Source organism: Pongo pygmaeus, chromosome 19, assembly GCF_028885625.2.
Source record: "Pongo pygmaeus isolate AG05252 chromosome 19, NHGRI_mPonPyg2-v2.0_pri, whole genome shotgun sequence".
NCBI lineage: Eukaryota > Metazoa > Chordata > Mammalia > Primates > Hominidae > Pongo > Pongo pygmaeus.
In genome coordinates, this window is record NC_072392.2 from 97,129,851 (window position 1) to 97,142,366 (window position 12,516).

General features: G+C 50.4%; 1 protein-coding gene across 1 annotated transcript in view; it reads right to left on the reverse strand.

The window, feature by feature from the left end:
• Positions 1-12,516, reverse strand: part of TIMP2 (TIMP metallopeptidase inhibitor 2) — a 73,755-nt gene that overhangs the window by 12,408 nt on the left and 48,831 nt on the right. Inside the window, exons 2-3 of the mRNA XM_054456707.2 lie at positions 7,755-7,855; positions 4,835-4,943 (exon numbers count right to left, since the gene is read on the reverse strand). Of these exons, the coding sequence (XP_054312682.1) occupies positions 4,835-4,943; positions 7,755-7,855 (210 nt within the window). The remainder of the gene's footprint in view (positions 1-4,834; positions 4,944-7,754; positions 7,856-12,516) is intronic.

The following is a 12,516-nucleotide window of genomic DNA, read 5'->3' on the forward strand; positions in this document are numbered from 1 at the left end:
GGAATGAAATTCTGATACACACTGTAACATGGATGACCCTTGGAAACACGAAAGAAGCCAGTTACACAGGGTCACACGTATGATTCCGTTCCCAGGAAAGCCCAGCCTAGAGAAATCTATAGAGACGGAAAGTATACCAGCGGCTGCTTAGGGCTGAGGGAGGGGGAGGGGGATTAGGAGGGTAACAGCTCAAGAATACAGGATTTCTTTTTGACTGCAGTGATGGTTGCACAACTCTGTGACTATACTAAAACCACTGAATTGTAGGCCGGGCGCGGTGGCTCATGCCTGTTATCCCAGCACTTTGGAAGGCCGAGGCCGGCAGATCACCTGAAGTCAGGAGTTCAAGACCAGCCTGGCCAACATGGTGAAACCCCGTATCTACTAAAAATACAAAAATTAGCCAGGCATGGGGGCACACACCTGTAATCCCAGCTACTTGGGAGGCTGACGCATGAGAATCACTTGAACCCGGGAGGCAGAGATTGCAGTGAGTCAAGATCGTGCCACTGCACTCCAGTCGGACGGATAGAGCGAGACTGTCTCCAAAAAAAACCACTGAATTGTAGGATTTTTTTTTTTAAACAAGGTCTTGCTTTCACCTAGTCTGGAGTGCAGTGGTATGACACTGTGGCCTCAAACCCTTGGCTTAAGCGATCCTCCCATCTCAGCCTCCTGAGAAGCTGGGACTACAGGCACATGCTACCATGCCTGGCTAATTATTTTTGTTTTTGTTGAGACAGGGTCTCACTATGTTGCCCAGGCTGGTCTCGAACTCCTGGCCTCAACCAATTCTCCCACGTTGGCCTTTCAAAGTGCTGGGATCACAGGCATGGGCCACCACACCTGGCCCAAACTATATATTTTTAATGGATACATTGAATAGAGTGTGACTTGCATCTCAATAAAGCTGTTAAAAAAAAATAAGTGCTCATGGCTAGGCATGGTGGCTCGTGCCTATAATCCCAGCACTTTGGGAGGCAGAGGCGGGTAGATTATTTGAGGCCAGGAGTTTGAGACCAGCCTGGCCAACATGCTGAAACCCCATCTCTACTAAAAACACAAAAATTAGCCAGGCATGGTGGCACATGCCTGAAATCCCAGCTACTCGGGTGGCTGAGGCACGAGAATCGCCCAGAAGGCAGAGGTTGCTGTGAGCCAAGATCACACCACTGCATTCCAGCCTGGGCAACAGAGGGAGACTCTGTCTTGGAAAAAGAATAAGAAAAGTGCTCATAATAAAACATTTTAGGAAGTCCAGAAATGCATCTTAAAAGGGAGGGAAAGTCTCCTATTATCCCCAAGGAGAGGGACAGAAGTCTTGATGACCGAGATACCCAGCAAAGCAGGAGCTGTGAGCATGTTAAGGAAGGGAGGGAAGATCGTACCCAAGGGGAGATAACAGGAGTCTTCCCTCCTGCCCAACTCACACCCCTGCATCTTCCTCCCTGCAATGACCTCCTCCCCCTCTACAGGCAAGGACACCACCTTCTCCCAGCAGCACGTCTGTCTAGACCCTTGGACCTGTGAGAGTCTCTCTTCCTTTTGCACCTTCTTTTTTTTTTTTTTTTGAGATGAAGTCTCGCTCTGTCGCCCAGGCTGGAGTGCAGTGGCGCGATCTCAGCTCACTGCAAGCTCTGCCTCCCAGGTTCACGCCATTCTCCTGCCTCAGCCTCCTGAGTAGCTGGGACTACAGGCGCCCGCCACCACACCCAGCTAGTTTTTTTTTTGTATTTTTAGTGGAGACGGGGTTTCACCGTGTTAACCAGGATGGTCTCAATCTCCTGACCTCACGATCTGCCCGTCTCGGCCTCCCAAAGTGCTGGGATTACAGGCGTGAGCCACCGCGCCCGGCCCCTTTTGCACCTTCTAAGCATTCACTCACTAATCACAATTCTCCACAAGCAAAATCTGTCTATTTTCTCTGCTTTCTTTTCCAGTCTCCCCAGTCGGAACATCTGTGTGCTCCATGATGACCAGAGCCAAGGATCTCACTGTGGGAATCTCCCATGTCCCTAACATGGGGCACCTAACAGATGCCCACTAAGCACATGTTGATTTTTAGAAGGGAAAAAAGTACACGTCACCTAAACCAGAAGAAAATCCCCCAATCATGGATATTTGGATTTGGAGTATATGTTTATGATTACAGTTGCCTTTTGGAACAAAATATAGTACCAGGCTAGGGGAGTTGTCTTGTCTCTTCTCTCTTTTTTTTTTTTTTTTTTTTTTTGTGAGACGGGGTCTTGCTCAGTCACCCAGGCTGGAGTACAGTGGCGTGATCTCAGCTTGCTGCAATCTCTGCCTCCTGGGTTCAAATGATTCTCGTGCCTCACCCTCCTGAGTAGCTGGGACTACAGGCACATGCCACCACGCCCAGCTAATTTTTGTATTTTTAGTACAGACAGGGTTTTACCATGTTGGCAAGGCTGGTCTTGAACTCCTGACCTCAAGCAATCCACCCGCCTCAGCCTCCCAAAGTGCTGGGATTACAGGCATGAGCCACTGCACCAGGCCTTGTCTATTCTTTTTTTCTTAAGTTTGTGATCAGATTCCTACTTCCCCAGGGAGGAGGGGAATAATGTTCCTTAACTGGCTGAGTCAGTGCCATGCTAGACTGCGGCTGCCGGCCACATGTGGCTGTTTACACTTAAACTCAAATTACTTGAAATGAAATAAAATTTAAAATTCAGCTCCTCGGCTGCACTAGCCATATCTCAGGTGCTCACGAGCCACAAGGCTGGGGGCCGCTGGACTGAATGGTGCAGAGACCGTTTCCATCACTGCAGAAAGCTCTTTGAGTCCAGTGGTTCTCAAGCAGGGGCAATCTACCCCACCTCCCCTGGACACACGTGGCAATGTCCAGAGACCCCGCGACTGAAGCAGGTGCTGTGGCATGTAGAGAGTAGGGGCCAGGGATGCAGCTGAATATCCTATAATGTACAAGGTAGGCCCCCACAACAAAGAATGGTCCATCCTCAAATGTTAATAGTGCTGAGATCGAGAATCCCGTCCTGGCCTCCTGTGGTTCAGCCTAGCTGGGTGGTAGAAGGAAGTAAGGGAAAATAATTTTATTTCGGAATAAAAATACAGGCTGGGCACAGTGGCTCACGCCTATAATCCCAGCACTTTGGGAGGCTGAGGCAGGAGGATTGCTTGAGCCTCGGAGTTCAAGACCAACCTGGGCAACATGGTGAGATTTCTTCTTTACCAAAAAATAAAAAAATTAGCTGGGTGTGGTGGCACACACCTGTAGTCGATCCCAGCACTTTGGGAGGCTGAGGCGAGAGGATCACTTGACCCTAGGAGATCGAGGTTGCAGTGAGTCATGATCGCACTCCAGCCTGGGAAACAGAGCAAGACTTTGTCTCAGAAAAAAAAAAAAAAAAGTATAAACAAAGAGATGCAACAATAAACAAAATGTGCTACATTCATACAATGAAATATTATTCATCCTTAAAAAGTAAGGACATTTTGGGCCAGGCGTGGTGGCTCACGCCTGTAATCCCAGCACTTTGGGAGGCTGAGGTGGGCGGATCAACTGAGGTCAGGAGTTCGAGACCAGCCTGGCCAACATGGTGAAACCCTGTCTGTACTAAAAATACAAAAAAAAATTAGCCAGGTGTGGTGGCGCGTGTCTATAATCCCAGCTACTTGAGAGGCTGAGGCAGGAGAATCACTTGAACCTGGGAAGTGGAGGTTGCAATGAGCCGAGATTGTGCCATTGCACTCCAGCCTGGGAAATAGAGCGAGACTGTCTCAAAAACAAAAAAGAGAGTAAGGAAATTCTGATGTATGCTGTAACGTGAATGAACCTTGAAAACATGATGCTACTGAAATAGGCCAGACAGGACAAACACTGCAGGGTTCCACCCATGTGAGGCCTCTGGAGCAGACGAATGCACAGAGACAGAAAGTAAAATGGAGGTGGCCAAGGGCTGAGGGAAGAGAGAAGGAGGAGTTAGTGTTTAATGGGGACGGAGTTTTGGTTTGGGAAGATGTGGAGATAAATGGTGGTGATGGTTGCACAACAGCGAATATATCTCATGCCACTGAAATGTACACTTGAAAATGGTTGGCCGGGCACGGCGGCTCACGCCTGTAATCCTGCCACTTTGGGAGGCCGAGGCGGGTGGATCACCTGAGGTCAAGAGTTCGAGACCAGCCTGGCCAACGTGGTAAAACCCCGTCTCTACTAAAAATACAAAAATTAGCTGGGCGTGGTGGTGCGTGCCTATAATCCCAACTACTCGGGAGGCTGAGGCAGGAGAATCGCTTGAACCCGGGAGGTGGAGGTTGCAGTGAGCCAAGATCGCACCACTGCACTCCAGCCTGGGCGACAGAGTGACATTCCGTCTCAAAAAAAAAAAAAAAAAAGAAAGAAAGAAAATGGTTAATTAACATGGCTACATTTTGTTACGTATATTTTACCGCAATAAAAAAAGGAGACAGATGAATGAATAAGTCAAGCAGGTCTTGTGCATAGTATCAATAGATGTTACGCAAGCTTTGGGCCCTCCCGACAGCAGAAAGGGTTTCTCTGCCTTGCATGCCTCCAGCATCCTGCACTCGCCTCCCTTTTAGGAACAAAAGGCAAAAATGCTCACTTTTTTTTGTCCACCAATCTCGAATTTCCCAGGAAATTGGCAGATAGGTGAACATTCACTAGCATTCTCTGACGGGAAGTGGCCGAGAGGGCTCTGTACCCTGCCTCACTGTTCCTCAGCTACTCCACCTCCCCACCCCCCGAGCCTGGGAAACGAGCCCTGGACCGCGTCTAGGAACAGCCCCACTTCTGTGCGAGCCTCCGGCTGATGGCCCCACTCATACACACCTGCAATGAGATATTCCTTCTTTCCTCCAACGTCCAGCGAGACCCCACACACTGCCGAGGAGGGGGCCGTGTAGATGAACTCTATATCCTTCTCAGGCCCTTTGAACATCTGGAAAGACAAGGAGGAGGACATGTAAGCAGAGGGAGGCCACACAGTTGGTGAATTCTGTTCCCATCCGGAACACCCCGGGCGGCACAACCTGTATCCGGGGCACAGCCAGCACCCAAGAGGACCAGGAAGTACAAATACATGGATTAGAAAAGGACCGTTCCAGCTGGGCTCAGGGCTCATGGCTGTAGTCCCAGCACTTTGGGAGGCTGAAGTGGGCAGATCGCTTGAGGTCAGGAGTTCGAGACCAGCCTGGCCAACGTAGCAAAACCTCGTTTCTACTAAAAATACAAAAATTAGCTGAGCGTGGTGGTGGGCGCCTGTAGTCCCAGCTACTTGGGAGGCTGAGGCAGGAGAATCGCTTGAACCCGGGAGGTGGAGGTTGCAGTGAGCCGAGATGGCGCCACTGCACTCCCACCTGTATGACAGAGACTCCGTCTCAAAAAAAGAAAAGAAAAGAAAAGAAAAAGACTTCTTATAGCAAAGTGATTCTTTGGAGTCACTCAACTCTTAGTGCGGCAGATCACAGCAGGTGGGCACAAGACTCATCTGTGCCGAGCACGGTGGCTCACGCCAGTAATCCCAGCACTTTGGGAGGCCGAGGCGGGCAGATCACGAGGTCAGGAGATCGAGACCATCCTGGCTAACACGGTGAAACCCCGTCTCTACTAAAAATACAAAAAATGAGCCGGGTGTGGTGGCAGGTGCCTGTAGTCCCAGCTACTCGGGAGGCTGAGGCAGGAGAATGGCGTGAACCCGGGAGGCGGAGCTTGCAGTGAGCCATGATTGCGCCACTGAGCTCCAGCCTGGGAGACAGTGAGACTCCATCTCAAAAAAAAAAAAAAAGACTGTCATCTGGAGCATGACCTCCTCAGACAACACCTCTGTCCCCTCACCCCCAACCCCAATGAGGTCATTTCTGAATCTCTGGGGAGGGGCTTTTGTACCTCCGCATGACTCTGGACCACCATGAAGGACCATGACTTTTGCATATTTCCAGGAATTTTTTATTTTTTGGAGATAGGGTCTCACTCTGTTGCCCAGGCTAGGGCTGCAACCTCAACTTCCCAGGCTCAAGTGATCCTCCCACCTCAGCCTCCCGAGTAGCTGGGACTACAGGCACGTGCCACCATGCTCGGCTTTTTTTTTTTTTAATTAGTAGAGACGAGGTCTCGCTCTATCACCCAGGCTGGTCTCAAACTCCTGAGCTCAAGCAATCCTCTTGCCTTGGCCTCCCAAAGTGCTGGGATTACAGGCATAAGTCCCTCCACCCAACCCATATTTCCAGGAATTTTGATCAAATATTGTCTACCTGATAGCAATGAGAGCAGAGAGGCACCTCAGGAATTAGGACGTAACTCCATGGGCCAGAGGAGTTTGCTTTCTCAACGTGTGATTTACTCACAGCCTTTCAGGAACGCACCTGCTGCCCAGGTGAAGAATGGCATTTTCCCAGCACTCAGGGAGGCTGTTTTTTGCCCCCGAAGAGTTTCAATAAGCAAACCCAAATGGAATGGGAGCATGCCTGATGTCATGACAAATGGCTTGAGAGTGACACTCCAACTTGTACCAAGAAAGGTTATGTTGATGCTGTACTAAATGACATCATTTGCCAAAAGGCTAAAAGCATTTCCTTGGCACTGGCACTGGCCTTTTCACGCCCCTTTATGAGGTCATAAGAGCAGATCCTCTTTCCTGCTTCGTAAAGAAAGAGACTCAGGCACTGAGAGACTAGGTCATCCCCTTAAACTGACATAGATGTGATGATAAAGCATTCCACTGACCTTCTGATAACATTGATTTTCAACTACTTTTTTTTTTTTTTTTTTGAAATGGAGTTTCGCTCTTGTTGCCCAGGCTGAAGTGCAGTGGTGCAATCTCTGCTCACAGCAACCTCTGCTTCCCAGGTTCAAGTGACTCTCCTGCCTCAGCCTCCCAAGTAGCTGGGATCACAGGCACTCGCCACCACGCCCAACTAGTTTTTGTATTTTTAGTAGAGATGGGGTTTCTCCATGTTGGCCAGGCTGGTCTTGAACTCCTGACTTCAGGTAATCCACCCACCTCAGCCTCCCAAAGTGCTAGGACTATAGGCGTGAGACACTGTGCCCGGCCTACTTTTTATTTTTAATAACAAAATTAAATATGGATGACTACAACTACTACCATATCACACGGCTGTCCCTCTAACTGCAACATGAATTTTCTTCTCTCTTACAGACCATGTTAGTTACTATCAATGACAACAGCATCACCTCTCCTGCCCCAGGCCAGGCCCTGCCCTCCGTATCACATTCTATTTTTTTTTTTTTTTTAAATACAGGGTCTCACTGTCACCCAGCCTGGAATACAGTGGTGAGATGTCGTCTCACTGCAACCTCCGCCTCCCGGGCTCAAGCGATTCTCCCACCTCAGCCTCCTGAATAGCTGGGACCACAGGTGGGCGCTACCATGCCTGGCTAGTTTTTTGTAGAGATGGATTTTCACCATGTTGCCCAGGCTGGTCTTGAACTCCTGAGCTCAAGTGATCCGCCCACCTCGGCCTCCCGAAGTGCTGGGATTACAGGTGTGAGCTGCAACGCCTGGACAGGTTTCTGAAGGAATTGAACTTGTGGGGAACATGTCATCTCCATACAACTTTTAAGGCATTCGAGGATTAAGGGAAATCGGATCTATCTGCAGCTTGATGATCTCATCCTCTGCTCTACTCCACAGGTGGCCGGATCGTGTTCCAGGGACCTAGGCTCTCTGCCAACCCCAACACCCCACAGCTGTGCCCACAGTGCAGCCCGGGACACCGGCGGCCACTATTACCTTTATCTGCTTGATCTCATACTGGATCCTCTTGATAGGGTTGCCGTAAATGTCGTTCCCAGAGTCCACCTCCTTCTCACTGACCGCTTTGGCCCTGATCACTGCAAAACACAAGACACAGAGGTGAGGAGAGTTCCTGAAACACGCTCTTGGGGCTAAGGAAAGGGATAAGACGTCCAGGCCTACAGGAGGTGCTCGGGGGTTACAGACAGCAGCAAGGTGAGAGGCGGGCAAGGGGCATGGTGATCCCAGCCCCCAGCATGGCGTCTCCTCCTCCAAGCTGAGAGATGATGCCCAGCCTCCTCCTCCTCCCACGATTCTTCAACAAGAATCCCTTCTTTGTTGACAGGAGCCCAAGCCAGAAGCCCAGAGTCCCTTGTGACCAGGGCGGTTTCTGTAACAGTGGGAGGCAGTCATTGATTTGACTGAAGTTCATGTGTTGATATCATGTTTGAGTGCTTTTGGCTTTTTTCTTTCCTTCACTCCGGTGGGTACTCACTGGTGGCTGGGGCAAGCAGGTACCCCATGGAACTGACCCACAATCCCACACATTCTGTGAAGGATGGGACATTTCCCCACCCTCCAGCCACGGCCTATTGGAAACAAGCTTTTCTGGGCTGAGGGCAAAGGGGAAGTTACCCACCTTAAAGTGGCCTTAAAAGTACCTGGCATATTTAGGTTTGGGGGTCTTACATCTGGAAAGGTCTATCCAGCTGTTCTCATCTGTCCTGACCTGGAAAATGTTCTATGAGTAATTTTTGTTGTTGTTGTTGTTGAGATGGAACCTTGCTCTGTTGCCCAGGCTGGAGTGCAGTGGCACAATTTTGGCACACTGTAACCTCTATCTCCCAGGTTCAAGTGATTCTCCTGCCTCAGCCTCTCGAGTAGCTGGGATTACAGGCGCCTGTCACCACATCCAGTTAATTTTTTTTTTTTTTTTCAGACGGAGTCTCACTCTGTTGCCCAGGCTAGAGTGCAGTGGCATGATCTCGGCTCACTGCAACCTCTACCTCCTGGGTTCAAGAAATTCGCCTGCCTCAGCTTCTCAAGTAGCTCAGATTACAGGCAGCTGCCACCACACCCAGCTAATTTTTGTATTTTTAGTAGAGAAAGCGTTTCGCTATGTTGGCCAGGCTGGTCTTGAGCTCCTGACCTCAGGTGATCCACCTGCCTCGGTCTCCCAAAGTGCTGGGATTATAGGCGTGAGCTACAGTGCCCAACCTTAATTTTTGTATTTTTAGTAGAGACAGGGTTTCATCATGTTGGCCAGGCTGTTCTCGAACTCCTGACTTCAAATGATCCACCTGCTTCGGTCTCCCAAAGTGCTGAGATTACAGGCGTGAGCCACTGTGCCCAGCCTGGGTGATTCTTTACAGGAACACAGATTCTATCAGCGGCACAACAGGGGAAGGGCCAGGAAGTTTCACCCAAAGGAGACATCGGCAGGCACAGCTGGCAGACCCAAGGGACAGATGCTGAGGAAGGACAAACAGAAGGAAAGAGGATCCCAACCAAGCCACAACCAAAGAGGAAGGAGTTGGGGAAGAGGCTGGGCTGGGGCAATTCCAGAATATTGTGGAGCCTGAGGTTGCTGACAGGCCATGCAACACAGGGCTTTCTCCTAGCAATTAAGCCAGGACTCTGTTCCGCTCCTGGTAACCTGAGGACAAGCAGATCAGTAGTTCATGCTGTCACTTGGGCAGGGTTGGGTAGAGCCCTCCCTTTTTAAATTTCAAGGCCATTAGTTAGTGACATGGTCTGTTTTAATGGCTTTAAAAGCTTTGCCCTCCCAAACTCAGCTATTCAGGGTCACTCTGGGTAAGTGTTGTTAGGGTGGATATGAGCAAAACAGAGAGGTAAGGAGCAGACCACGCCAGGCTCCAGGCAGCCTCCCAGCCCCAGCCCCAGCCCCACCCCACGTGGTCGGCTCAAATCTCTTGGAATCCCTTAGGCAGGGCTGTCTCTTCCCACAGGGGCAGGGAGGCCCAGGCATGTGGGTGTTCCATCTGTGTCCATCCCCCCGGGCCCCAGCAATGCTCTCTGGATCCCAGGCTGGCACCAGAGTCCCACACCACAGCCCCACTGCCTCGCCTGGGCACAAACCCATTTCTTCTTTCTTCTTCTGTTGGAGCTGAGTCATGACTGGCCGAGGCCACAGGCTCCTGTTTCCCAGGCTAAGCCAGGCCTCATCCTGAAAAGCCACATCTAGGAAATGTCTCCCGGCAGGCCACTCCAGAACAGAGGGCTTTGCCCTGATGGCCTCCTATTTCCAGTGCCCTCCCAACCATCCTCTCATCCACCGACATCAGTTGTCTTTTTTTAATTCACGTTCCTTTCTGCTCAAACATCATCCTTGGCTGCTCCCTGCCCTCCCCTAAAATATGAGCACCTTTGCAACCTGAAGTCAGCCAGGGGCCTCGGCTGCTGTGCCCAACACCCCCAACCCGTGCTCCCGCTATTCTATCACTTCATAATACTTCTCTGCCCTGAACACGCCCAGGTGCATCCACACCTCTGAACAGACAAGTTTCTTTCTTTCTTTTTTTTGTTTTTTAGACGAGTCTTGCTCTGTCACCGCCCCCAGGCTGGAGTACAGTGGCGCGATCTCAGTTCACTGCAACCTCCGTCTCCCGGCTTCAAGTGACTCTCCTGCCTTAGCCTCCCAAGTAGCTGGGATTACAGGCGGGCACCACCATGCCTGGCTAATTATCATATGTATTTTTTTGAGACGGAGTTTCACTTTTGTCACCCAGGCTGGAGTGCAATGGCTTGATCTCAGCTCACTGCAACCTCTGCCTCCCAGGTTCGAGCAATTCTCCTGCCTCAGCCTCCTGAGTAGCTGGGATTACAGGTACCTGCCACCTTGCCAAGATAATTTTTTTTTTTTTTTTTTGGTATTTTTAGTAGAGACGGGGTTTTGGCATGTTGGCCAGGCTGGTCTCGAACTCCTGACCTCAATTGATCCGCCCACCTTGGTCTCACAAAGTGCTGGGATTACAGGTGTGAGCCACCATACCCGGCCTGAACAGGTAAGTTTCTTCTGCCCCAAATGCCATCTCCCCCTCTCTGCCTGGAGAACTTCTCTTCATTCTTCAAGACCCAGCTAAAATAGCCCTTTTCTGTCTTCCTCTGGGAAATCCTGTCCTTCTGCAGCACTTGGTATACTCCCGATCTCTTTTCCATCCTGCTGTCAATTCCTGCACACCTATCTGCTCAGGGCCCTGGGAGGTCCTAACAGGTTGAGGCTAGATTCTGACTGCAGAACAGTTGGTGCTCACTAACTCTTTGCCAGCTGGAGCTGAGATGACGCTGACAACTTTGGGCTGGTGGCCCAGGTGCAGTTTGTCCTTGGCTCTCTTGCTCCCTGCCTAATCTATATACCTTATGACAAAGCTGCACCAAAAATGTTTATGCAAATTGGTCAATGTGCCAGATTAACTTGGTCAAAGTTTGCTCTTCATGTAGCAGAGTCACCAGCTCACAAGCAAACCAGGGCCAGGCACGGTGGCTCACTCCTATAATCCCAGCACTTTGGGAGGCCGAGGCGGGTGGATCACTTGAGGTCAGGAGTTTGAGACCAGCCTAGCCAACATGGTGAAACCCCATCTCTACAAAAAATACAAAAATCAGCCAGGTGTGGTGGCAGGTGCCTGTAATCCCAGCCACTTGGGAAGCTGAGGCAGGAGAATCGCTTGAACCCAGGAGGTGAAAGTTGCAGTGAGCTGAGATCATGCCACTGCACTCCAGCCTGGGCAACAGAGTGAGAATCTGTCTTTAAAAAAAAGAAAAGAAAAGAAAAAAAAAAAAAAAAGCAAACCCGCAGAATCCAAAGGAATCAATACTTCCAGTAGGAGCAGCAAGCCGGCCTTTACTACAGTCTACTGAATTCTGTATGTTATTTTGGAAATTTCTGGAGCTGCTTTTCTTTTTTTTCTTTTGAGATGGAGTCTAGCTCTGTCATCCAGGCTGGAGTGCAATGGTGGAATCTTGGCCCACTGCAACCTCCGCCTCCTGGGTTCAAGCAATTCACCTGCCTCAGCCTCCCAAGTAGCTGGGATTACAGGCACGTGCCACCATGCCCGGCTAATTTTTTGTATTTTTAGTAGAGATGGGGTTTCACCATGCTGGCCAGGATGGTCTTGAACTCCTGACCTCGTGATCCACCTGCCTCGGCCTCCCAACGTGCTGGGATTACAGGCGTGAGCTACCACGCCCGGCCTTGGAGCTGCCTTTCAATGGTCCACTATAACGCACAATGCTTAACACATAATAGGCACTCAGCAAGCACATCACTGGAGTTCAGAAAATAAGCAAAGATTACTTCAAAACGGCCAAAATGTTGCATCCTACCATGGGCATTGAGGTTCACATGTTGTTCTCTTACAAAAACGCCTAAGGCTCCCAGGTGGCAGCTGGGCACTTATTTGAAGGAGGCAGCAAGAGACAGAGATCCTGCATTCGCCCCCGGACGGCTGCGTGATCTTTGAGAAGCTCCTTGACTTCACTGAGCCACAGTTGTTCACACCCAAGACGGAGACGATGACAGCAGTCCTGACACTTCACAAGGTTGTGGCGATTGTTAGAGGGGCTGGTGTGGAGCCTGCGGTGTCCGGGAACTCATGTGTGTACAGTTCAGGACCACGAGCATCACAGAGACGAGCAGGGCGAATTCTCTCACTCCCGTGGGTGAGGGATTGGGACGGTGGCATCACGCCACTCAGGTACACAGACCCAGTCCTGGCCAGCAGGCCACAGACTCTCG